This window comes from Sarcophilus harrisii, chromosome 5 (assembly GCF_902635505.1).
Source record: "Sarcophilus harrisii chromosome 5, mSarHar1.11, whole genome shotgun sequence".
Taxonomy (NCBI): Eukaryota; Metazoa; Chordata; class Mammalia; order Dasyuromorphia; family Dasyuridae; genus Sarcophilus; species Sarcophilus harrisii.
In genome coordinates this window covers 200859714-200883979 of record NC_045430.1, presented here as the reverse complement: position 1 = coordinate 200883979, position 24266 = coordinate 200859714, and the positions used below count along the sequence as shown (strand labels likewise).

General features: G+C 47.4%; 1 protein-coding gene across 1 annotated transcript; it reads left to right on the top strand.

The window, feature by feature from the left end:
• Positions 1-564: 564 nt before the first annotated feature.
• GBX1 (gastrulation brain homeobox 1) lies at positions 565-23343 on the top strand. Its single transcript, XM_031939434.1, has 2 exons — positions 565-1381; positions 22757-23343. Exons 1-2 carry the CDS (start codon positions 565-567, stop codon positions 23302-23304), a joined length of 1365 nt encoding a protein of 454 aa, XP_031795294.1. The 3' UTR covers positions 23305-23343.
• Positions 23344-24266: the final 923 nt, after the last annotated feature.

The following is a 24266-nucleotide window of genomic DNA, read 5'->3' as shown; positions in this document are numbered from 1 at the left end:
TCCACGAGAGTAGCCTAAAAGAGGGATGGAAGGGAGGATGAGTTGAAATTGGTTAGGAAGGGGTTTGGGTTGTTATTTGTCCCAAATTTGTTTGGCCCTTGGTCGGGGTTTTAGGGGTGCCTGTTTTTGGTGTTTTGGTAGAAGACCCAGAGACTGGTTGCCTTAGTATCCCACTTTTATCCCACCCCTGTCCTGCCCCCAGTTTTTCCTTGGAAATTTGGCCGCACTGAGTCCCCATACACCCCCGGCCTATTTTCATCCACTTTGCCACCCCGTTTCCCTTTTCCTTCTCCCCTTGCGCCCCCTAGCTGAGTCCCCTGGGGCCGGGTGGGGAAACCCACAGCAGCTGTGCCTTTCTCATCCCACAACTTTCAAAGGGGGTGTCCGGCCTCATAACTCCAAAATTAGTTGTGGGCTGCGGGGCGGGGATGGGGGGGGGCGGGTGGGGGGTCCCGGGGCCCCGGGAGAGGTGGGAACAGGTCTGCGAGTGATCGGGGGAGCCGGGCGGCGGCGGGCGGGTTGGCGGGCGGAGGGAGGAAGTGAAGCGTAATTTGAGGAAGATGGATGAGTCCGGAGGGCGACACCCCCAGCCCGCACGCCCGCCCCCTCCCTCCTTATGAGAGAGAGCGAGCGGCGGCGCCCGAGCCACACTGCGCCGAGCCCGCTCCCCGCAGCCACCTCCGGCCGGGAAAGGAGGGAGGGAGGGGAGGGAGGGATCCCGCCCGCCCGCCCGCCCTGCGCGGGGCGCAGGAGCCTGGGGGCGCCGGGCACCGGAGCTGCGCCCCGGGCGGGCGTAGCAGGCAGAGGTGGGGCCCCGAGCCGGGGCGCACGGCGCTGCCCCGGGGCGCCCTAGGGGGCCTCAGCTGGGGCGCGATGCAGAGACCCGGAGGCGGCAGCGGAGCCGGGGGCAGCGGCGGGAGCCAGGGCACCGCCTTCTCCATCGACTCCCTCATCGGGCCTCCCCCGCCGCGCTCGGGCCACTTGCTGTACACCGGCTACCCCATGTTCATGCCCTATCGCCCGCTGGTCCTGCCTCAGGCTCTGGCCCCCGCGCCCCTGCCCGCGGGCCTCCCGCCCCTCGCACCGCTCGCCTCCTTCGCCGGCCGCCTCACCAACACCTTCTGCGCGGGGCTGGGCCAGGCCGTGCCATCCATGGTGGCGCTCACCACCGCGCTGCCCAGCTTCGCGGAACCCCCCGACGCCTTCTACGGCCCCCCGGAGCTGGCTGCCTCCCGCAACAACCCGGAGCCCGGCGCCCGGCGCCCGGAGGGCGGGCTGGAGCCCGAGGAGCTGCCGCCGACCCGAGAGAAAGTAGCAGAGCCCCCCCCACCGCCTCCTCCGCCGGCGCCGCACTTCTCCGAGACTTTCCCAAGTCTGACGGGTAAGGTCTCCGGGCCGGCCCATGCACCTCCAACAGCGGGCAGACCCTAGCCCCGGCTGCCTGCCTGGGGCCCCCAGAACCGGTCCTCGGACCGACTCTCGGATTCCCAGATCCCGGCTCCGGGAGCTGCCCCGACGTCCGTCCCCTGCCCTTGCCTTCCCCTGGGAAGCTGCCTCCCGGCTGCCCGCCGCCCTTTCCTTCCCGCGCCCAGACCCGGGGCTCAGCCCCGCCCCAGCCCAACCCTCTTCTCCTCCATCCACCTTCTCCCCCCAACTCCGGCCTCCACCCCCCCAGTCCCCGGAAGGGAGCCGCGTAAGTGGGGGGTTTCTCTGGGCCACGGTGGGGGAGCAGGGAAGGGACGTGCGGGCATCGTTCGAACTCGAGTCCCAGGCGAGGGGTTGGGGGGAAATCGAGGACGGCGGTTTCAGGGTGTGGCGGGGACCGAGGGGAGCCCCCCAGCGCGGAGAAGGGGAAGCCCCTCGCGGGGGGCGCGCCGGGCGCAGCGGGAAGCAGGCGGGGCGGCCGGCGGGATGGGGCTGGGCGGCAGGGAGCGGCTGGCTCTGAAGCGAGCCGAGAAGACGGAGCTCGGGAAGGGCCGCGAGGTCAGGGCTTTGGAGATCGACATTAGGCCGTGGGGGTTTGCCCGCGTCTGGGGCAGCCGCCGCCGAGGGCTCGGGACCGGAGGGCGCCCCCTCGGGGCGGGTACGAGCCGCGCCCGGCCTCCGGCGGCCTGTGGCCCTGCGCTCTCCCCCAGACCGGCTCCCGCCGCTGCGAGGCTGCGAGGTCAGGGGCCAGCCCGCGGGGGGCAGACCGGGGGGGGGCGCAGGACGGGGCCGTGGGGATCTCCCCCCCAGCCTCGCGAAGACGGGGTTTGATGGGCGCCGCGCGCCCCCTCTCGCGGCTTCTCCGGCGGGAGCCCGGGAAGGACGGGGCGGCGCTGGCGCGGGCGGGGGCGGACGAGGGAGCGTACCTGGGGGTCAGGACGGCGCTGCTGGGCCTGCAACTTTCCGGCTCTGGGACGGGGGGAGGGGGGTGTCAGGGAGAGACGCTGCCTGCGGGGCTGAGGGAACCCCAGCCCGCGCCCGGGGGGACCGAAGGGAGCGGGCGGTCAGGGGGTCCCGGGCCCCGCCACAGTCCCGCGGTGGGGGCAGGGCAAGAGCAGGGTCGCCCGGGGCTGAGGAGATGCCTCGGAGGAAATGAAACTAAACAAGCCAGAGGTAAAGGGGCGAAGCTGCCCGGGGGGGGGGGGGGGCTACGGGCTGAAGCGCGAGGTCGGCGCCCAGTCCGGCGGAGCCGGGGCGAGCCCCGCTTCACCCCAGAATAAAGTCAGAGACTCCCTGCCCCACCCCCCGGCGCTAGCCGCGGTTCCCACCCTCGGCTGGGATCTGGGCCGTTTTCTGGCCACGGACGGGCCTGACCGCCCCAGGCTCGGGGAGGCACCAACGGGGAAAGGGGGAAAGGGGGAGGGCCGGCCGAAAGGAGAAGCGAGCTGGCTGTTGGAGTTATGGCGGCAGTTTGGAGGGAGAACCTCCAGGACTGGCGGGAAGGAGGGGACCGCGAATGTCTCAAAGGGAAATGGGAACTGGATAAAGGGGAAGGAGGGGAATCACTGATGAAACCACATTGGCCCCAAGAGTCCGATTCGGGGGTTGAGGGTTAAAAGAGAAATGCCGAGAGAATGGGGAGAGGGCGAGTAGCCTGAGGCGCCCCGGGGAAGGTGAGGCGGCGGACTTCTGCCCAGCGCGCCCCACGAAGGGAAAGGGTCCGCTGTCGGGAGGCAGGGGCAGGCGACGTCCCTGAGCAGGAGCGCGAGCGCGGGCTGAAGGCCGGCGCGGGCAGGAAGAAGCTCCTTCTCCAGGGAGCATTTCAGGAGAGCGCGACGTTTTAGGTGATGGACAGAGCTCCTGCTGCAGAATGATGGGCGTCAGTGGTTTGCTCTGGGACTGTGGAGGAGGCTAGCTTGACTCGGAGGTGAGCAGCAGAAATGTTTCAGCCGCGTGGTGAAGGCTAAGCAGGAGAAATGGGGAGGGTCTTTCTCTGAATGAAAAGGGAGCATTTCCATGGCTGATGGGAAAGAGCAGAAGGAGGCTTAGTATGGGAAGGGGCTTGGGGTCTCTGCTGAGTAAGTATGGGGGGGGAGGTCAGTGTTGGGAGACAATAGAAGTTGAGTCTCTGCTGAGAAGAGATTTCTGTTTTTGAAGTGATCTCAGAGTGAAGACTTCTTGCCTTGGGAATGATGGAGAAAAGGGTGTAGTGGATCTGGATCAGCAGTAATGGGAAGATGAGGTAATGCTAGAGGAAGTGAGTGAGAGATTTTTTGCTGGAGATGCTGGGAAGCAAGGAGTTTGCTGGGAGTGGTGGAAGGCAGCGCTTTTCACCAGGGGCGATGGAGAAGAGCAGAAATGCTGTGGGATTTGTCTGGGTCAGGAAAACAATTGTATCGGGAGGAATAAAGGAAGACATCGGCGTACCAGAAGTAATGGAGTAAAGCATGTACTGAGAGGGGTGGATTGAAAAGAATTCCATCTTAGGAGAAGAGAATGAAGGGGGTAACTGGGGAGAGGACTCGGTGCTTTGATCTCTGCCCCACTGCCCCCAGTACAAAACTCTCCCTTATCACTCTGACTACAAAGCCATGGGAAAGAGAGAAAGGCTGGGTAGTGATGAAGACAAAGCTCTGTTGTGGGAGTGATGGGGAGGAGGGAGCCCCGTGTTGGGATGGATTGGAGGGTCCTCAGTGTACCGGGAATGATGAGAAGGGGGCTCTGAGAAACAGTTGTAATAGGGATGGTGCAAAAGGCTGTGTATGTGCCTCTGAGAAATAGCTCTGTAATTAAATGAACATCTATTAAGTACCCCCTATGTGCAAGGCAACGTGCCAGGTTCTGGGGATACAAAGATGACAAATGACCCAGCCCTTGTCTTTAATCATTCACAACCTAGTAGGGCAGGGGAAAAGGCATTCACAAAGCAGCATCATAAAAGTTAGAATGTGATCAATGTGTAGGAAAGGTCACCCAGAGAAGCACGAGTGATTTGGGGAGGGAGGGATCAGGCAAAGTTTCATGAAGGAGTTGGCACCTGCAAGTGATAGAAGAGGACTTTGTAGTGTGAAATGTCATGAAAGAAATCTCCATGATGGAAGCGATGGGAGAGAGAATGGCATATTGGGGAGAAATGGCGCAGAGATTCCACTTGGAGCAAAGTAGAAGAGAACTTTATATTGAAAAAGATTGGGTAGACAACCCTACCCAAGGAGTGATGGGGGCAGATCTCCTGAGAGCAATAAGATAAAAACTGAGTGATATGGTTGGGGGGAGAGAATTGATGTACTAGAAGTAATGGGAGAGAGAGAGAGGTCAGTGCTGTGAGAGATGGAGAGAGAAGCACTTGTACTTGGAGTGATGGAGAGAAAAGCGCTAAGGATTGGGAGATAGAGAGTGAGAGATGATAATGGAAATAACATAGGAGGAATCAACATAGTGGAAATCATTGAGCAGAAAGGTAAACTGGAAGTGGTTTGGGGAAGAGAGATCTGACTATTCAGGGAATAATGGGGAATGCAACTGTGCCAGGACTGATGAGGAACATAAGTTCTTATCGAAAATAATGGAAGACAGGGGATATACATCAGGAAACCAGATGGGCTCGGGTGGGAGTATGATGTTTACATTTCAAATATTGTGAGATGAACATCACACCAAGCTGTGTAGTGTCAGAGGGCATTTTAGATGACCACCAATTGATTCACTGTTTGGGTACCAATTGTGACTATCAGAATGTGACTTTTAGTTATCAGAGAGAAACAGGAAATGCTACAGTGATAGGCAATCAGCAAACGAATTCTATTGGTAGTACTGAGGACTAACGCTTTCCTGGGAATGATACTGATCAGAGAATTCTTTCCAGGGGGCTTTAGAAAGGAATGCTTTCCTGGGAATGATATTGATCAGAGAATTCTTTCCAAGGGGCTTCAGAAAGGAGCCCTTTCAGCATTGAACAGTAGTTTAAAAAAAAGAAGAAGAAAAGAAAAAAGAAAAAAATCTCTTCACTGAGGATGATGGGAAAGTGAAAGACCAGATAGCATGATATAAGTCATGGATTCTTAACCTGGAGTCCATGGATTCCCAAGGTGTCCATGATTATATTTCAGAGGGTCATTTAATTTAGATGGAAAAAATTACCACATGTTTATTTTTATTAACCTCTAACTGAAATTTAGCATTTCCCTCAGTGATTTAAAAACATTATTCTGAGAAGGGATACATAATCTTCCAGACACACATAAAAACTTTTGCTATAAGGGAAATATCTTAGGACTCGTCCTGATTCTTGCAACTAACTAGCTTTGTGATCTTGGGGAAACGATATAACCTTTCTGAGACTCATTTTCCTCATCTATGAAACAAAAGGGAAGGAAATAAATGATTTCTAAGTTCCCTTTCAGATCCATAGTCTAAAATATAGCTATGTTTTTGAAATAATGGTTTGGGGGAAATATTCTGTGGACTTGATTCTCATCTTTGACATTTATTTACCGTGCGACAATGGGCAAATTACTTATCATTTTTGAAGCTCAGTTTTCTCATCTCTAAAATGGGGATAAGAACACTATAGTGCTTGCTTCATAGGATGCTGTGATGAGTATTTGAGATGATATGTAGAGCCTTTGGGAATCTCTAAAGCTCTATATACATGCCAGCTATTATTAATAATGAAGTAGAGGTTTCAGTGGAGGTTTTTCAGTGGAAAGACTATTTGAGAGGAGAGAAAGATGAGGAAGAGAGCCCCTTCTTTGCAGGAGCAAAGGTGAAAGAAGTTCTATGTACCAGAAGGAATAAGAAAGTTCAAGTTCTGCTACTGGTAGGAGTGGAGAAGATATCTCTGAATAAAGAGTGATTTAGTTTCACTGGGAATAAAACAGAAATATAAAGGAAGAAACTGGGAAGAAGATGATGAAGGAGAACATGATTGTATTCAAAGTGGAAAGCATAAGTGATCTATGCTGGTTACCATAGAAGAAGCAATATAGATATTGTATTGTGAAGAACCAAGGAAAGATACTTTTACAGAGGGGAGAAAATGTCATAAACTGAATGTGACGTGGCATAAGGTTCCCCCTAGAAATTATGGGATAGCGGAAACTGAGAGAAGTTGCTATGAAAGTGAATGGAGGTAGACATGGTGTCTCTGTAATCTCTACCAGTAGGGAAGCTGAGGCTGGTGGATAGCTTGAGTTTCAGGGTTCTGAATTTTTGTTACTATTCAGGTTTTTCAGTCATGTCTGACTCTGTGATCCCATTTGGGGTTTTCTTGGCAAAGGTACTGGGGTAGCTTGCTATCTACTACTAGGGTTCATTTTATAGATGAAGAAACTGAGGTAAACAGGGTCAAGTGACTTGTCCAGGGTCACACAGCCACTAAGTATCTGAGGCCAGATGTGAACTCAAAAAGATGCGTCTGCCTGACCTCAGGCTTGACACTCTGTCACTCAAGTGTCTCTAGTACTGAAAGCCCATGGCAAGCTCTTGGGAGCAGGGGGTCACCAGTCTTCCTAAGGAGGGGTGAACTACCCCAAGTCAGTAATGGACTGAGTCAAAGGTTTGTGGCTATTAATAATGAGATCAGACCTACAAGTGGCACTACACTTCTAGGCTAGGCTAGACAAGATAGGGAGAACCAGCCAAAGAAAGAAGGGGAAAATGGAGGAAGAAAGGAAGGAAGGAAGGGAGAGAGGGAGGAAAGAAAGAAGGAAAGGAGGAAGGAGGGAGGGAGAGAAGGAAAGGAAGGAAGGAAGGAAGGAAGGAGGGATTGAGGGATGGAGAGAAGGAAAGAAGGAAGGAGGGAAGGAAGGAAGAAGGGAAGGAAGGAAGGGAGGGAGAGAAGGAGGAAGGGAGGGAGGGAGGGACTTAGGGAAGGAAGGAAGAAGGGAGGGAAGGAAGTTCTGAAAGAAGGAAGGAGGGAAGGAGGGAGGAAGGGAAGTGAAAAGAGAGGGCAGGGGAGAAAGGAAGAAAAAGAGAGAAAGAGAAAGAAGAAGAAGAAAATGCAAATGGAGCTTATTAGGAGACAATAGAAGTATTTGTGTTCAGACTGAAGTATGATTCATTGAATATGTGTTTATTAAAAGATATTAAATTAATAAACATTAACATATTGAATAAATTAAAGGCAAATCACTTCACTGCTCTGGACCTCAGTTTTTTTCATATGTAAACTGAGAAATAAGAGTAGGTTTCTAAGAGCCTGTTCAGCTGGCTCCAAATCCTATGATCCTATGTTTATTGAATATAGTATAAGGAAAGGTAATATGACTTGCCACAACCATTTTTGTCTCTTTTCAAAGTTTTATCAAATAGGTGGATTGTGGAGGAGATGAGATAAGTATAATGATGGAAAGGTACCAAGAATATTGGGTTAAAGAGATTCCTGTCCTGGGAGTCATAAGGGAGAGGATTTTGAATTGGGAGTTGTTGGGGAGCAATCAAGCTTAAGAAGTGATAGGAGAAAAGACTAAACCAATAAGTATGGGAAGGACAGAAAGCTGTGTGGGAGAAATTGAAAGGAGAGCGCTCTCATCTGGAAGCAATGGTGAAATTTTAATACTCTAGGAGGGAAGGAATGGAAATTATACTGGAAGTGATGGGAAGGACAGACCTTTGTACTTCTAGTGATGATGAACAAGGTCAGTAATGGGAGTGATGAAGAGAGAATTCCATATTAGAAGGAGAAAATGAATGAGAGCTTCATTTTCTTCTCATTGTAGTTAAAAATATGATCATGCTTGAAGTTAGGAATTAAAAGTAATATGGTAAGACTGATGTGCTAGGAATAGTTAGGAGAAGAGGTACTCATATCTGGAGTGGCAGAAGATTGACTTATATTGGGAGTTTGGGAAAGAATGTCATAGTGAGAGCAATGAAGAAAATTCAACCACATTAGTATTGGGCAAAAAACCCCAGCATTGTTTTTGCCTCTCACTAACAGAGAGAATGCTGGGCCTAGTCTAGGATTCCCATAAACCTCCGTCATCGCTGCTACTCTATGATAATAATTATAGCAACCACAATCACAATAATAAAAATAGCTAGCATCTTTATGGTGATTTAGTGTTTGTAAAGTACTTTACATAAACTATCTCATTTGGTTCTCACAACAACCCTGTGAGGCAGGTACTATTATTATCCCCATTTTACAGATGAGGTTATGTAGGAGGGGAGGCTGAGAAAGGTTAAGTGACCACATTAAGTTTCTAGAGATAATATGTACTGTGTCTTCTTTCCCCTCACTCTATTCTTTATTTTTTTTTATTATAGCTTTTTATTTATAAAACATATGCAGGGGTAATTTTTCAACATTGACCCTTGCAAAACCTTTTGTTCCAATTTTTCCCCTCCTTCCCCCCACCTCCTCCCCTAGGTGGCAGGCAGTTCCATACATGTTAAATATATTAAAGTATATGTTAAATACAATATATGTATACATATTTATACAGTTATCTTGTTGTGCAAGAAAAATCTATCCTTTATTTTCTATATGAAGATGTGACCAGATCTCTTTTTTTGTTTAAATCTGTGTGGATGTATATATATAGATATAGATATATATTATACACACATATATGTATATTTGTTTTCAATATTTACTTTTATAAGATTTTGATTTTAATTTTTTTCTCCTTCCCTTCTTCCCCAAGACAGCAGATGATCTGATATAGGTTATACATGTACATTAGTCATATTGTGAAAAAAACAATCAGAACAAAAGGGAAAAATCACGATAAAGAAAAAAAAGAGTGCAAATCCCATTTTCAATCTGCATTCAGACTCCATAGTTCTTTCTCTGGATGTGTTCCTTCATGAGTCTTTTGGAAGTGTTCTTGGATCATTGTATTGCTAAGAAGAGCTAAGTCTATCAAAGTTGACCATCCCACAAGAGTGCTGTTACTGTGGACAATGTCCTGCTAATTCTTTTCACTTCATATAAGTCTTTCCAGGTTTTTCTTAAATCACCTGCTCATCATTTCTTGTAGAGTGATGGTATTTCATTATATTCCTTTGTTCAGTTATTCTCCAATTAATAGATATCGCCTAGATTTCCAATTCTTTGCTATCACAGAGAGCTGCTATAAGAATCTTTGTACGTGTGGGTCCTTTTCTCTTTTTTGTGGTACAGACCCAGGAGTGGTATTGCTGGGGGAAAGGGTATGCAGGGTTTTATAGCCCTTTGGGCTTAGTTCCAGATTGCTCTCCAGAATGGATGGATCAGTTCACAACTCCACCAACAAAGCATTAGTTGAACAAATCTCTTTATCCTTTAGTTCACCTTGTCTTTATGGGTGGGGATGAGGTGGGGAGGATTTACAAAGAAGATTTACTGGATGAATAAGGGGAAAGTAAAATAAGAGAAAAAACAAATAAAAAAACAATTAAAAATCGGTGGTAAGATCCACAGTCACTGGATTTGATGAGCAGAGAAAGCATGTCTGCAAAGAATTGTATTTTCATGATAATGGCCATTAGAACTTAAAGGGCAGATTGCCTCTCACTTCTAGCCTAAACCTTGCCTGAGTCTGGAATAAATGTGCTCATGTCCTTTCCTGTCTGAAATATCCCTCTGCAGCCTTAGAGATGGCTGGGTGGTGTAGTGGACAGAGTGCTGGACCTGGAGTCAGGAAGAACTGAGTTTCAATCCAGTCTGATATGGTTTTCATGAATGGGCTCTGTAGGGAGTGCAGTTGTTAAAGCTGTGTGGTGCAATGGAGCAAGTGAGACGAGGTTCTGGATTCAGATCCTGATTCCAACTCCTTGCTATGTGGCCATTTCAATCAAACTGTTCTGGACCTCGATTTTTCTCATTTGTAAAATGGGAATAATAATATGTGCCCACCTTGCAAGGCTGTTGTGATCAAAGTAGACTTTAAAATGCTATTGAAATAAGTTATTATCAAAGATGGTTGTGTCCTTAGGGGGAAACTCAGATTCATCACCTTTTGTTCTAACTAGCACCGACACCTGATTTAGCTACATGGCCCCTTTTGGAGGCTGCCATTATTCTTGGTTCACATCCAGCATGATTACTGTTTGCCTGCACTTTAAACCAGCTTCATTTTCTTTCCCATTTCAAGACTCACAGCTTCTCGTTGGACATCTCACTAAATCTCAGTTTCTGGACTTGGGAGATAGCTAGTTTTTGGCCCATTGGCAGAGCGAAGAGGAAGAACAAACCTTAGGCGGAATAAATATTCACCCTTTTCCTGGTCCAGGTTATTCTGTCTGCTTGATGAATCAGACTCAGGTGCCCTCAGGGAAGATGCTTTCTAGAATCCCACAATATCACCAGATTTCACACATATTGTCCAGTAATAACACTGACCTCACAGTAATAACCTCAAGTAGTAAGACAAAGGTTATTTTGTTATAGACTGGTGATGGGGGGAAATTTGTGCTATCAAAGATAGAGGAAAGAGAAATGGAGTTATAATGATCTGGTAAAAATTTTATTGTAGATGTTTGGGATGCATGACTCTCTCCAGTGAGTGACAGAGAACCGAGCAACGGGCAGAGGAGTCTGGGTTTGAGAAAGGACCGAGGGTGATAGGAGGTGCTGGGAGACAATCACTTCATTATGGATTTTGAAGCGATGGAGATAGAGAAAGAGAGAGAGACAGAGAGAGACAAAGAGAGAGACAGGCAGACAGAGACACAGAGAGAGATAAAGAGAGAGACACAGAGAGACAGACAGACACAAAGACACACACACACAGAGAAAAAGAGAAAGACAGAGAAATTCAGAAAGAGACACACAAAGAGAGAGAGATAGAGAGAAGAAACAAAGAGACAGAGAGGGAGAGGAGAGTCAGAAAGACAGAGAGGGGGGAAGAGTAAACAGCTTTGTGCTTAGGGTGAGGGGGTAAAAGTACCAGAAGATGTAGATTTATTAATATACTGGAAGGGATGGGAAGGAAGAGATTCTCTCTTGGAATGGATGGGGAAAAAACCCTCATTTGTAAATGATGGAGAGAGCTCTATAGCCACTTGTGTGAATTTGGAAAAGTCAATTCCCCTCTCTGGTCCTCAGTTTCCTTATCTGTAAAATGGAGGAATTGGACTAGATAGCCCCTAAAGGAGATTTCTAACTCTAACATTCTAGGATTCTACCTTCATTACCAAGGTCTCCAGTGACAACTTTCTTGAATAAAACTACTGTTTGAATGTGCCAGAAAGGTGGAAAACATTGACAAATATGTTGTCACGGGATGACAATGAGCCTTAGAGGCGTTCAGAGAACTTGTTTTCAAATCCCTCCTTTGCCTGCTAGCTGGGTGACCTCGGATAAGTCACTTTTCTTGGGCTCATTTTTCTCATCTATATGGAAGTTAAGTCCTGGATTGGGAGAAGCAAGAGCACTAATAGAATTAAATTTGACTCAACAAAAATTAAGTGCCCACTCGGACTATGAACCAGACCTAGTGCTACAAAGACAGAAACAAATGGTTATTTGGAAGAATATGTTCAGATAATAAATCCTAATATATGTATCCCACAAAAGAACTTCAGAAAGAAGAGAGCATTCATAACTGGGGAAATAAATACCTTATTAAGAAGATGGCCCCTGGTTTCTTCAACTGAGGAGAGACCCAGTGTTGTGCTTCTCATGGGCCCCTCATTCTGTGCCCACAGAATTGAGCTACCCATCATTCCTAGAGAGAAAAGGCATCTCACAGCGGATTGATAAGGCCATGAAAATGATGTTACATGATCTCCTTCTTCAACTGGAGGAAAAGGACCTAATATCTTCTTGACTTATCATCAAGAAAAATCTTTGCTTTGATTCATTCAAAAAGCATTTATTAATCACCTTCAGTATACCAGGCAGCAGGGGGAAATAGACAAATGGGGCTTACTTTAATTCTGAAAGATTCCTTGTGAGAATGCATCCTTATTCCCTGTTTATTTCTACCACAGGTAATGCAGTTTCTAACAATGTGTCATTAGGACGGATCCTTTTCATTTCCAGGGATCTTACACTGTTCTGGAATTAGATGGAGAATGGTGGTTGTTTTTTAAATTGCAAATCATAAAGAAGCGAGGGCTTCACTGGTAATAAAGAGAGGGGGGCTCTTAGCCATAGTAATACCGGAGAAATCTCAGTTGGATGGACACAAGGATGGCCCTAAGAAAAGCTACAAAGTAGGCGTAGTTAGTCCTGGATTTTTTCCACTCTCTGTGTCTCTTTCCTCACTGTTGGACTCATCCCTACCCTGAGTGGTCATTACCTTTATCAGACAGGTATGCTTTTGGAGTCTCTCAGAATCCCAAACTAGCTCCCCTTCTCTCTGCCTTTCCTCAAATCCCAGCCCCAGGATGGATTTTAATGGGTTTTCAGAGGTGAGCAAGTTAATTAAACTCATTCGAACTAAAATGTGAAAGACTAATTGTCTTCCCAAGATTATTTGCACTTTTAAAGAGAAAGGTTTTGTACATAGTCTTAAATTAAGCCAGATCTGTGAAGTCTCTGAGTTCACAAAGTAAAGCAAGGAATTTCTGATAGTGTTGAGTAGACATTTTACCACTTCCTTTCACTATTAGATGAACATTTTAATTTCTTGTTACACCAAAAAGGATGAAAAAGACAACCATATACCATATTTGCAGTGTTAGCAGGGAAAAAAGCACCATACTGGGCCTGCTGGAGAGAGTTGTCCTGGGAGTGATTAGGAGAGACATTAATACAGCATGAGCCATTCAGTGGAGAGAGCTCGGTAATAAGGAGAAGGAAGGGAAACATCAAGATGGGACAGAGAATTCTATAGACAAATGATGAGAAGAGAGCTCTTTATTGGAATTAATGTGAGTGTGGGTGAGGAAGGAGGAGAGAAGCTTAAACTGGTTATTATGGAAGTAAAGAGGCCACATTGCAAATGACGGGGTTATAGAATCCCAGGGAAATATGGCAAAGCCAGTGGAAGAAAGAATTGTTATGAGCACTGATGAGAGAGACAGACAGGAGGTGTGGAGGAGAGAGAAGGGTAGGGGAAGAGAGACAGAAAGAGAAGGAAAGACAGTGGAGAAAGAGGGGATGGGAAGAGGTAGAGATGGAAACAGACACACAGAGAGAGACAGAAAGACAAAAAAGAGACAGAAAAGGAGAGATAGAGGGAGGAGAGACAAACAGAGACAGTCACAGAGAGAGGCAGGAGGTGTGGAGGAGAGAGAAAGGTGGGAGAAGAGAGACAGAGAGAAAGGACAGCAGAGAGATGGAGTTTGGGAAGAGGTAGAGACAGAGAAAGAGAGATAGAGAGAAACAGACAGAGAGATAAAGAGAAAAAGAGAAAAGGAAAGGTAGAGGGAGAAGAGAGATATAGAGGCAGAAAGAGACAGAAACAGTGAGATAGAGAAAGAAAAAAGGAGAAGTGGGAGAAGGAGAGAGAGAAAGAGAGACAGAGAAACAGAGACAAAGAGAGAGAGAGAGAGATGGAGAGAGAGACAGAGACTGACTACAAAGGAAGGAGAAAGCATTTCTGTGCTTGATGTGAAGGAGAAGAAAAGTATCAAAAGAAATGGAGTGATGATATTGAATAATATAAACAAATAGGAGTGCAGTGTTAGAGCTGGAATAACTAGTGCTAAGAGAGCATCTCCCCATTTTGCAGGTAGAGAAAAAGCCCAGGAAGTCCAAGGATTTGCCCAAAGTCACACTGTAAGGGGCAAAAGTGGACCCAGAAACAAGGTCTTTAGAGACAGAATTTTTTCTTTTCTTGAGAATAATAAGAGATAATGAGAAAAAAACCATATCTGTCTGGCAGTTCTCTGGTCTTGAAGGGAGATGTTAGTGACACGTAGAAAATGAAGTTTCTAAAATATAAAAGTTCAGTGAGGACCCTTCCTGGAAGTAACAACGGTGTTTTCTCTGGGAACGAGGAGGGGCAGGTTAGGATGCCTGAGGAGGATGGAATGTGGTGCTGAAATGTCTAAAAGAACCCGAGTTGATTCTGAAAGTGATAAAGGGATGCTGGGAGAAAAGGCTTTGCTTTGAGAATAATGGCTCAGTGAAAAAGGCACAGAAGGAGAGCTCGGGAGACCAGGCCCTTTCACTAAGCTGTGCGATTTAGACAAGTCCCTTAACTTTCTTGTGCCTCAGTTTATCTTTCAACTGGGAATAATACTAACTGTTCTACTTACTTTATGGAGTTGCTTCCAGGGCCTCAGCAGGCAGTGTGGTATGGAAGGATGAGCGCTGTGATCAGATTCAAATTGAAGTCTTACTATTTAATAGCTGTGTGAGCTTGGGCAAGTCACTGAAAAGGTCTAGCCCCACTTCTCTTGTACTGGCAGCCATAAGGATGGATGCCGGGACTTGGATAGGAAGAAAGATCAGCCGGACCTGACAAACAGAAACCGTGAAATAGGGCTGGGGAACTGTGGTTGTACCAGGCAGCTTCTAAGATTTTTTCCAGCTCTAATCTTGTGAATAAAATGAGATAATAATTAAGAAGGAACTAAAGAAAAAAGGATTTTAATGTAGTGGATAGAGCTGGCCTTTAAGTCAAGAAGATCTGAGTTCAAATTCCACCCCAGACATATACTAGATATGTGAACTTGATAAAGTGACATAATCTCTCCATGTCCCGGGCAAATCTCTAAGACTTCTAAATTGCAAAGCAGTGTCAATCTGTAGTGATAGGAGATTCCTCATTGCTATTGAAGTTGGGAGTCTGGACAAGAAACACTTCCCTAAGTCAATAGACTCAAATTGAGAGCTATCTCCAAAGTGCTAATATTATAGACATTATAGAAATATTTTCTGAATGGATATTGAGGATTAGAAAGAGGTTTCCTGAGTGGGAAACACTTGGGGGCATTTAAGAGAAGAGGGGGCTCTGCACTGGAGGGGGGAGAGGAGACAGGATTTTGCTAAGAATGATGAATAGAAAACTTACTATATTGATTCAGAGGGTAAAGCCCACGATTAGGAGACCTGAGAAGAGTAATGGACAGGAGGGAGAACGATCTCTATGCTGTGTCTGAAATTGATGGGAGTGAGCGACATGGAAATATGGGGGGGAGGGGAGGTGGTGAGATCCTGGAAGGGAACTTGTCATTGTAAATGATGGGAGAGGGTGAACAGAACAAGGAAAGAAGTCTATTCTAGGAATTATATGAAAGCAGAAATTCTCAATGGACAATGAAGGAAGATGATCTATTCATTATGAATGATGGGTTTTTTTTTTTGTTTGTTATTATTGTTTTTAGTCTTAGTATTCATGAGGAAGGAAATTTTAATGGAGAGTCTTATTCACTATCATGGAAAGAAAGAAGAGAGAGCTTTTCTCTGTGAGTGAGGGGAGAGTTTTAGGGTCAGGTTCCTGGGAATAGAGGGTAAAAAACTGAGAACAAAAGGAATGCTTTCTGTCACTGTTAAGGAAAACTGCAATAAACACAGGTCTTAGAAGGTTTGGGTTGGGGAGATGTCATGGGGGCCAGAAGTGCAAAATTTGGGGACAGTGAGGGGGCAGTAGAAAGGATGAGTTCCACACCTGGGAATCTAAAGTGATTCTCTCCACTCCCACAGTAGTTCTCTGATTTTTCAGCATAAGTCCATCTCCTGTGTGGCCACAGCTGTGGGATGTCCCCACATCACATTGGAGATCATCCACCTTGGCCTTTGGTTACCCTCTCAGTCTAACCTTACCCATCGATGAGAAGAGGTCTCCCTGTACCTCTGAAGCTGCTTCTCCTTCCCCTGCCCCCTCCCCAGTTGTAGCCAGCAGAGCCGACCTCCCCAGTACTTGGAGAGAATGAAGTGGAATCATCTTTCTTTTTGCCAAGAAACTCATAGGAAACTTGGATCCAGATTCATCCTTCGCATTTCCCTTGGTAGCAGAAGAATGCAACTGGACACTGGGAACAACTTCAGGAACAGTCCAGACTCACACTCATCCTTCTATCACCTTTGGATTTCTCTTTCCCAATACCCAGTCCATAGCATTCATCTGCAGAAAGCAGGTGCACTCAGCTATTGTCTTTCCACCATCAACTTTATATACCAAGAATGATGTACCACCTCTTACCATCCAATTTCATTCTGGGACTGAGCTTGGAGACAGAAGGCTCTCTTCCAAACATCGCCCCAACCAGCAGTTCTACAAGCAACAAAATGAAACTTTAGACACTTCAAGATAATACCCCGAGGGCTTCCAAACCTGACCAGAAATTCTTCCATAAAGACTGTCATGGAGAACCTCCATGTGATCTCACCAATTCTGAGAAGTTTTACCCAGATGGCAGTGGAAAGATGGCCTTCATCCATGTCTTTTACGATGTCCTGCCTCTTTTTCATTGGAAAAAGTCAACTCAGACCTTGACTGATGTCATCAGTTCTCAGTTTCATGTCTGTGAGGAAAAGAATACTAGTTCCCAACTCAAATCAGCGACCTAGATGGCCACACAGATGATAGTGACTCTCATGGCCAGAGGAATGATTCCCCTTCCTGGGTGCTATTAGACCTTCTACCCAGAAGACAGTCTCTTTGAAAGGCAACACGGAATTTCTGTGTGCTCATATGGATCTGAGTACCTGGGATTTCTTTCCCATTCTGCTCTGAGACCCACATAGGTCCTTGTGGCAGAATAGAAAGAGCACTGGCCCTATTACTAGCCAGAAGTGGTAGAAATCCTACTTTTTAAAAAATTATTATAGCTTTTTATTGACAGAACATATGCAGGGCTAATTTTTCAACATTGACCCTTGCAATCACTTTTGCTCCAATTTTTCCCCTCCTCTCCCCCACCCTCTCCCCCAGATGGCAGGTAGTCTCATACATGTTAAACATGTTAAAGTATATCTTAAATACAATATATGTGTACATATTTATACAGTCCTCTTGTTGCACAAGAAAAATCGGGAAATCCTACTTCTGATATTCCTTATTTAACCGTGGGACAGATCACACTCTTGCTGGGCTCCTTTTTTCTATAGAAGTGGACTATCTGGCCTCTGGAGTCCCTTCCAGATGTTCATTAGTAACCTTAGACCTATAGGCAGCCATGACTACATCTTGCCTGTGGTTCAGGTGTGCATGGGAGTGTATGTGTGTGTGTTACTTCCAGGAAGTCCCTTACTTGTCTGAGACTACTCTGTCAACCAGCCACGTATTTATCAGGCACAATATTGTATGCACTAGGGAATACAAATACAAAAATAAGACAGATCCTGTCCTCAGAGAAACTACTTGCTGTGGAACAACCTGGGAGAGAGAGGCGAGAACAAAACAAGCCTGGTTGTGAACAAGGAACTGACTCTGGGAAAGGGAGAATGGATTCTTCAAGGCCAAAAGGTCAGCAGGATACAATATACACAATAAGCATCCATGAATGGAATAATAGAGTTTTCAGTTGTTTGGGAAACAGAAGGAACTAATGAAACACTCTTGCCCAGCCCATTGCTTGGTATCCACAGGGAAAAAAAAAACACTGGGACTGAAAAGACCTGGATTCTAGTTCTGTCCTTGATAACTTGGATTTATGATTTTAGGCAAATTATTTCATTTCTTGGAGCTTCTGTTAGTTTCCTCATCTATAAAATGGGTTTGGTTTAGATGATCTCTAGAGTTCCTTCTAGTCCTGACTTTCTATGATTTCACACTCCAATTGTACCACTATTTTTTCCCCTGAGGCAATTGGGGTTAAGTGACTTGCCCAGGGTCACACAGGTAGAAAGTGTTAAGGGTTTGAGACAAATTTGAACTCAGGTCCTCCTGACTTCAGGACTGGTGCTCTATCTATTGCACCACCTAGCTACCCCCACTAAATTAAAAAAATTTTTTTCTGATAATACACTTTTCTTTATAAATTATGCTGAGTAAGAGAGAATAATTATGAGAAAAAAAAAACAGAAAAAAGAAGTGAACATAGCATGTGCCAATTTACATTCCATCATCTCTATAGTTCTCTTTCTGGATGTAGAAAGCATTTTCTATCCAGTTTATTGGGATTGCCTTGGATGTAATAGTATTTTTAAAAAAAGTGTTAAAAGACTTTCCTTGAATTAACTATTCCTTCAGATTTTTTATCTGATCTCTCCATCCCATCTCTCTATCTTTTTGATTCCCAGTTTTTTTCAGTCTGCTGTTTTGCCCTTTCCCTCCCACACAGCCCAGATTAACATCATTGGGCCCTATCCTGCTTCCTGCCCACTCCCTCTCTGCTCTCTTCTCCCTACTCCTCTCCCCACAACCCTTCCTTACCTGCCCCCTGACATCACACCCATTATCCTTTATATCCTGGGTGTTAAGTCAGTTTTGAGGACACGAAACAAATATACCCTTTTCTTCATAGCCTGAGATACAGCAGTTAGCTGGGATTGGGGGGGGGGATTCTCTTCTCAATCATCTTCATTTAGATTTATTGAGCATCTCTCGGGTGCATGGAGTGATACTAAGTGACTTCTCCCAGGAAGCCTTGAAATCTAGCCCCTGGGTCTTCAGCAGCTGGTTTTTGAGATATCATAGCTGCAGTTTGGGGCTAGATCTGACAAGGGTTTTTTTTTTTTTAACTTTAAAAAAATATGCAAGCTAGTTCTTATTTCTGATTTCACTACAATACTGACCTTTTGTTATATAATATGGGTTAGTCAAGAAAAGGAAGAGTGGAGAAGATGGCCAGAAGGGAAGAAGAGGAGAAACTGAAGAGAAGGGGAAACATCAGAGATCTTAAGGAGAGGCTGGAAACTGAGGCAACATGATGGCCCAGAAGAGAATGCTCAATTGGTCATTTGCATTGGATATCAGTTCTAGGGCTTATATGTGTGAGCCTGGGAAAGGCAATTCAATCTAGACTTTTCCTCATTTGTGAAATGAGAGTGTTGGAGTAGCTGCTACCAAGATGTTGCTGTTCTTGTTTATACTCCATTCTCAAAGACTAAAGGTCCTAAGAGACGTTTCAGCTCTCTATGAATGAGACCAAAGTCAGAAGCTGCTGAAGGGTTGAAGAAGCTGCGTTTGTGGGAAATGTGAAGTACTATCAAGTCGCTAAATCACTTCCTATCTCTGAGTCTCAGTTTCCTCCTCGAATAAAGGGGTTGAACTAGATGACCTCAAGGTCTCCAGATCTAACATTTATCTATGCCAAATCTCTGAAAGGGGGAGGTGATAGAGTGGAATAAAAAATAAATAGGAATCTCGGGAGCAGGAAGAAATATAAAGGAGAAAGGATAGCAAAAGGGGTTGGGGTGGATATTGGACCTACTAAGTATGAAAAGTAAAGACTGAGGACTAAGTTCCATTGACCTTGTGATGAAGAGAGCCAACTACTCCTAGAGAGAGGGCTGTGGGGACTGAGAGTGGAACACAACAGAGCATTTTCACTCTTTCTGTTGTTTATTTGCATTTTGCTTTCTTACTCATTTTCTTTCCATTTTTATTCTGATTTTTCTTATTCAGCAAGATAACTGTACAAATATGTTTATATATGTTGGATTTAACATATTTTTAACAAGTATTTTAAAAAAGAGTGAGGGCTAGTAAAATGTGAGATTGAGGAGAGTGAAAGTTCAGTGCTGGTATCATGGGAAGAATGGACATAGTTGTTGGGGTAGGAGGGTCCCCTGGATATCGATGAGCCTGACTAAAGAAGAAGCCCTTTCAAACTGTTTTCGGTGAAGCTGGCTAAGGTGGAGTGGAAGGTCTGGTTGTGAGGTCCTTGAGAGGGGAATCCCTCATGCCTTTCTTTGTACCATTAGTACTCAGTGCAGTCTGTGTACGTGGTAGACCCTTAACGAATGCACATTGATTTGACTTGACATGATATGAATTGGGGAGTCTAACTGAAAGGAGAAGGTGAGTGAGACTGAATTCTGAGGTGAAGGAGTAAGTGTAGGCTGTAGAACTGTGGGGAAATGGAACAACCCTCCTCCGGGGGTACAGGTGACAGTTATAAAGATTGAGGTGGGAGCTAAGGGAATGAGGATGAGGAGTCAAAGCAAGAAGAGGGCATTTATCAGACATTCCTATATGCCTTATTACAAATCACCTCATATAGCTATGGATTTGGTTATCTTATGGGTCAAATGCCAGTGACCACATTTTAAGAGGGATATTGGAGTGTCTCTTGAAGAAACTAGCTGTTTAGAGATATAGTAGTAGATTTCTTCTTTGGGTAGGAAGTTGGACTAGATTGGTATTTTTCTAACCTTCCAAATTGTGCTTTGGAGAGATCAAATAACTACTTATTCTATTGGGAGGGTCACGCTTCTTTCTACCATGTCAATAGGGTAGCTTTGGATGGCTCAAGAAATGGATTGCCAAGAGCTAAACAGAAGGATGGTATTACATGTGGGAATTGTGGGGGAATTACATGGATGTAGAGAGGAAGAAAAAGCTTCAACCTGTTATGAAAAGAGTTCTGCATCTTTGCTCAAAAGAGATGTCTCTGTCACAGCTGTGTGACTTGAGACAAATTACTCAACTTTCTGAGTCTCACTTTCCTCATTCATAAATTAGGTTCATGATCTCTGAGGCATCTTCTAGCTCTGGGTCTTACCATCTCATGTGAAAAATTTAGTTTATTGTTTTGCTTTGCTCTTTAGTTTATAGGTTTTAAGAAATCAAGGCAGTTGAAGCTTTGTGGATCAGTAAAAATTTGTTGTGGAGCAGTTAGGGGGTGCAGAAGATAGAGCACTGACTTTGGAGTCAATAGAATCTGAATTCAAATCTCAGATACTTGACACTAGCTGTGTGACCTTGGGCAACTCATGTAACTCCAATTGCCTTGCCAAAAAAATAATTGTTATGGACAATTGGTTGGAAAAACAGGGCTAGGACTGAGGTCCTTTCAGTTTTAGGGTCTCATTACAGTTTGGAAAACCTGTAGTGATGATCACCTGGCCTTCAACCCCAGATTTTGGATAGTAGTCTATTATATATCCATGTCTTCTTCACTCCTCTTCTCTTTCCCATAGTCATCTCTTTATTACTCATTATTAGTCACTTTCTGGATTTTCCAGAAGGTCCCTTTGGTTTCTCTGCTGTCATTGTTTATTACCTAACTTTTCACCATCTTTCTGCTTACTTATATTTCCAGAATAAGGTACTATAGGGTAAGCAGGAGGAAGTGTTTAGCTGAAATCTTCCCAAGTTGTAGGAAGTTCTGGTAAAATCTCTGATGGAAGATTCAAAGGTTCACACTATTTAAATGAAATCTTAGCACCATATGCAAATTTTAAATATCTATGTTCTTCTGTGAACAACTGGGAATCCCTTAGACTTTGGTTCCTTTTCACCAGGCCCCTTTCTGCCACTTCCCCTTAGTCTAACCTTCTCTCTACCCCTTCTCTTCCCTCTTCCTTTTCCCAGTTTTACATGCCATGTCCAAGAAGGTCAAACCTCTGAACCTGAGCAGAAAAAACAGCTGTCTTCTCCGCTTAGGCAGCAAGACAAGGAATGGGAGTATCTGGGAAAGAAACAAGATATATTTTCCAAGGAAGAAGGGAAGGTTTGGAAGAGGAAGAGAATGGGGTCAAATGGTTGGAAAAAGGAACAATTGTCTCTGTTCCAAACATTGTAACAAGATGGGATGTGCTTAGATCTACCCGGGGCTGAATGGATCCAGTCTCCCCATTGGAGGATCCTGAGGAGAGAGGAGCATTTCTTGGCCCCTTCAGCCAAAGGATGCTTAAAATGGGAAGGGAGATGAAAGCCTCTTGCCCTTCCCTTGCCCAAAGCAGAAGACAGATCACTTGGAGTGAGAAGATCTAAGTTCTAGCTCTAGGTCTGAGACTCGGTCTCCACTTGTAGAAGGAGGATGTGAGACTTGTGCTCTTACACCAGGTGGTTGTGATGAGGAGGAGGAGGAGGGAGGTGAAGGTGCCGGGTAAATGCAGGATGCTGTCCTTAGTGAGAATGAGCGGAGCCGTCCGGGAAAGGAGGGCGGGAAGCTGGGGCCTTCGGGCCGGGAGCTGCCTCCGGGCTGGGGCCCCAGGAAAGGGCCTCGGACCTCGGGCTGGGGCGCAGGCTGAGCAGGCGGAGCTGGGTTTGTAGCGCCTGCTTGGGGGAAGCGTTGGGAAGGGATGTAGTAGGGAGAGAACTGGGGGGGAGCTGGCGAAGTGGGGACGCACCTGTAGGGGAAGCCAGGGGCTGGGGGTCTCTCTGCCACCTTGGCTGTTGCCCCTTCGTACCTTGCCCTGTGAAATCTATGCCGGTTAATACCTCTTTCCCTATTTCTCTCTGTTCCTCCCCCTCCCCGTTTCCTTGCTCCCTCCTTCCGCCCACCCGTCCGCACCTGGCCCCTTCCCGCTGCCCGTCCGTCTGTGCCCCCTCCCCACCCTTCCCGGCTCCTCGTGTCTTGCCCGCCCCGTCGGTGGATCTCCGGCTGCTCACAGCGGAGGGGAAGGCGTACAGCTCCGATGAGGAGAAGCTGGACGCGCCGTCGGGGGAGACGGCCGGCAGCGAGCCCGAGGAGGAAGGCTCGGGCGGCGGCGACAGCGAGGACGAGAGCTTCCTGGACAGCGCCGCTGGGGCGGCCGCCGCCCTCCTGGGGCCCAAGCCCAAGCTCAAGGGCGGCCTGGGGCCCGGGGCCCTGGACGGGCCTGCGGGCGCGCCGGCCCCGGGGGGCAAGAGCCGGCGGCGGCGCACGGCCTTCACCAGCGAGCAGCTGCTGGAGCTCGAGAAGGAGTTCCACTGCAAGAAGTACCTGAGCCTGACGGAGCGCTCGCAGATCGCCCACGCGCTCAAGCTCAGCGAGGTGCAGGTCAAGATCTGGTTCCAGAACCGCCGCGCCAAGTGGAAGCGCATCAAGGCCGGCAACGTGAGCAGCCGCTCGGGGGAGCCCGTCAGGAACCCCAAGATCGTGGTGCCCATCCCCGTGCACGTCAACCGGTTTGCCGTGCGCAGCCAGCACCAGCAGCTGGAGCAGGGCGCCCGCCCCTGAGGCCCCGCCCGCCGCCGCCCCCCGGGCGGGGACCCGGTGCCGAGCCGGCCCGGGCGGCCGAGGCGGGGCTGCCGGCCATCCGCGGGGCCCGGGCTCCGGGAGAGGGCCGGGCTGCCGGGGATCCGCGGGGCCGGCGGCACCCGCGCCCTAGAAACTGCAGGGGCAGGAGCTGCGACGGGCCTAGCTCTGGGGGGCGGCCGAGCGCCCTCTCCCCGCTCCTTATTTATTTGTGTAAAGTGTACATATGGCGCAGTATGTGTGTAAATGTTTATGTCCGCACCCCTCGGAGGGTGGGGAGCCTCAGCCTTCAGCACCTCCACCAAGGGCGGCCCGAGGCGAAAGCTACCAAGCCACCCCCACCCCCTTCATGGCACCTCCAGCAAAGCTACCCTGCCTCCGTTTCCAGGTGCACCTCGCTCCCCTCCCCCATGCCCCCCCCCCCCCCCCCCCATCCCGGCCGCTCCAGTTGGGATCCCCATTCCGGAGGAATCACGCCCGGCCTAGGAGTCTTCTGGCCTCGGGCCGGGGCGGCGAGTGTTCGAGTGAGTGCCTAGAACTGCCCCTGCTGGGTCATCTGCTTCAAGTGGAGGGGGCATCCATTCCCCAGCGACTGGGGGTCTTGTCCATTGTACATTTGTGGTTTCTCCAATAAATTATTTTCTATGTAAAGGAGGCAAATAGTTCTGTCCGTTTCTGCTTCTGGAGAATCCCAATGGGGCTCTCAGCCAGAAGGCCCCTTCCCGGCTGTTCCTCCATCCTCGGGGGAAAGTTCTCCCCACTGCCCACGGGCCCCTTGTTTGGGAGGGAGGGTGAGCGTGGCCGACCTGTTCATGTTTTGGAAAGATTTTGGAGCGTTTGGATGTGATCTGAGATGGCAAAAAATAAGAGGCATTTGTAAAGTGAGGGGGAAAGCCCCAGGATCTGGCCTGGGGAATGTAATTGGAGGGATGCTGAGAGTTTAG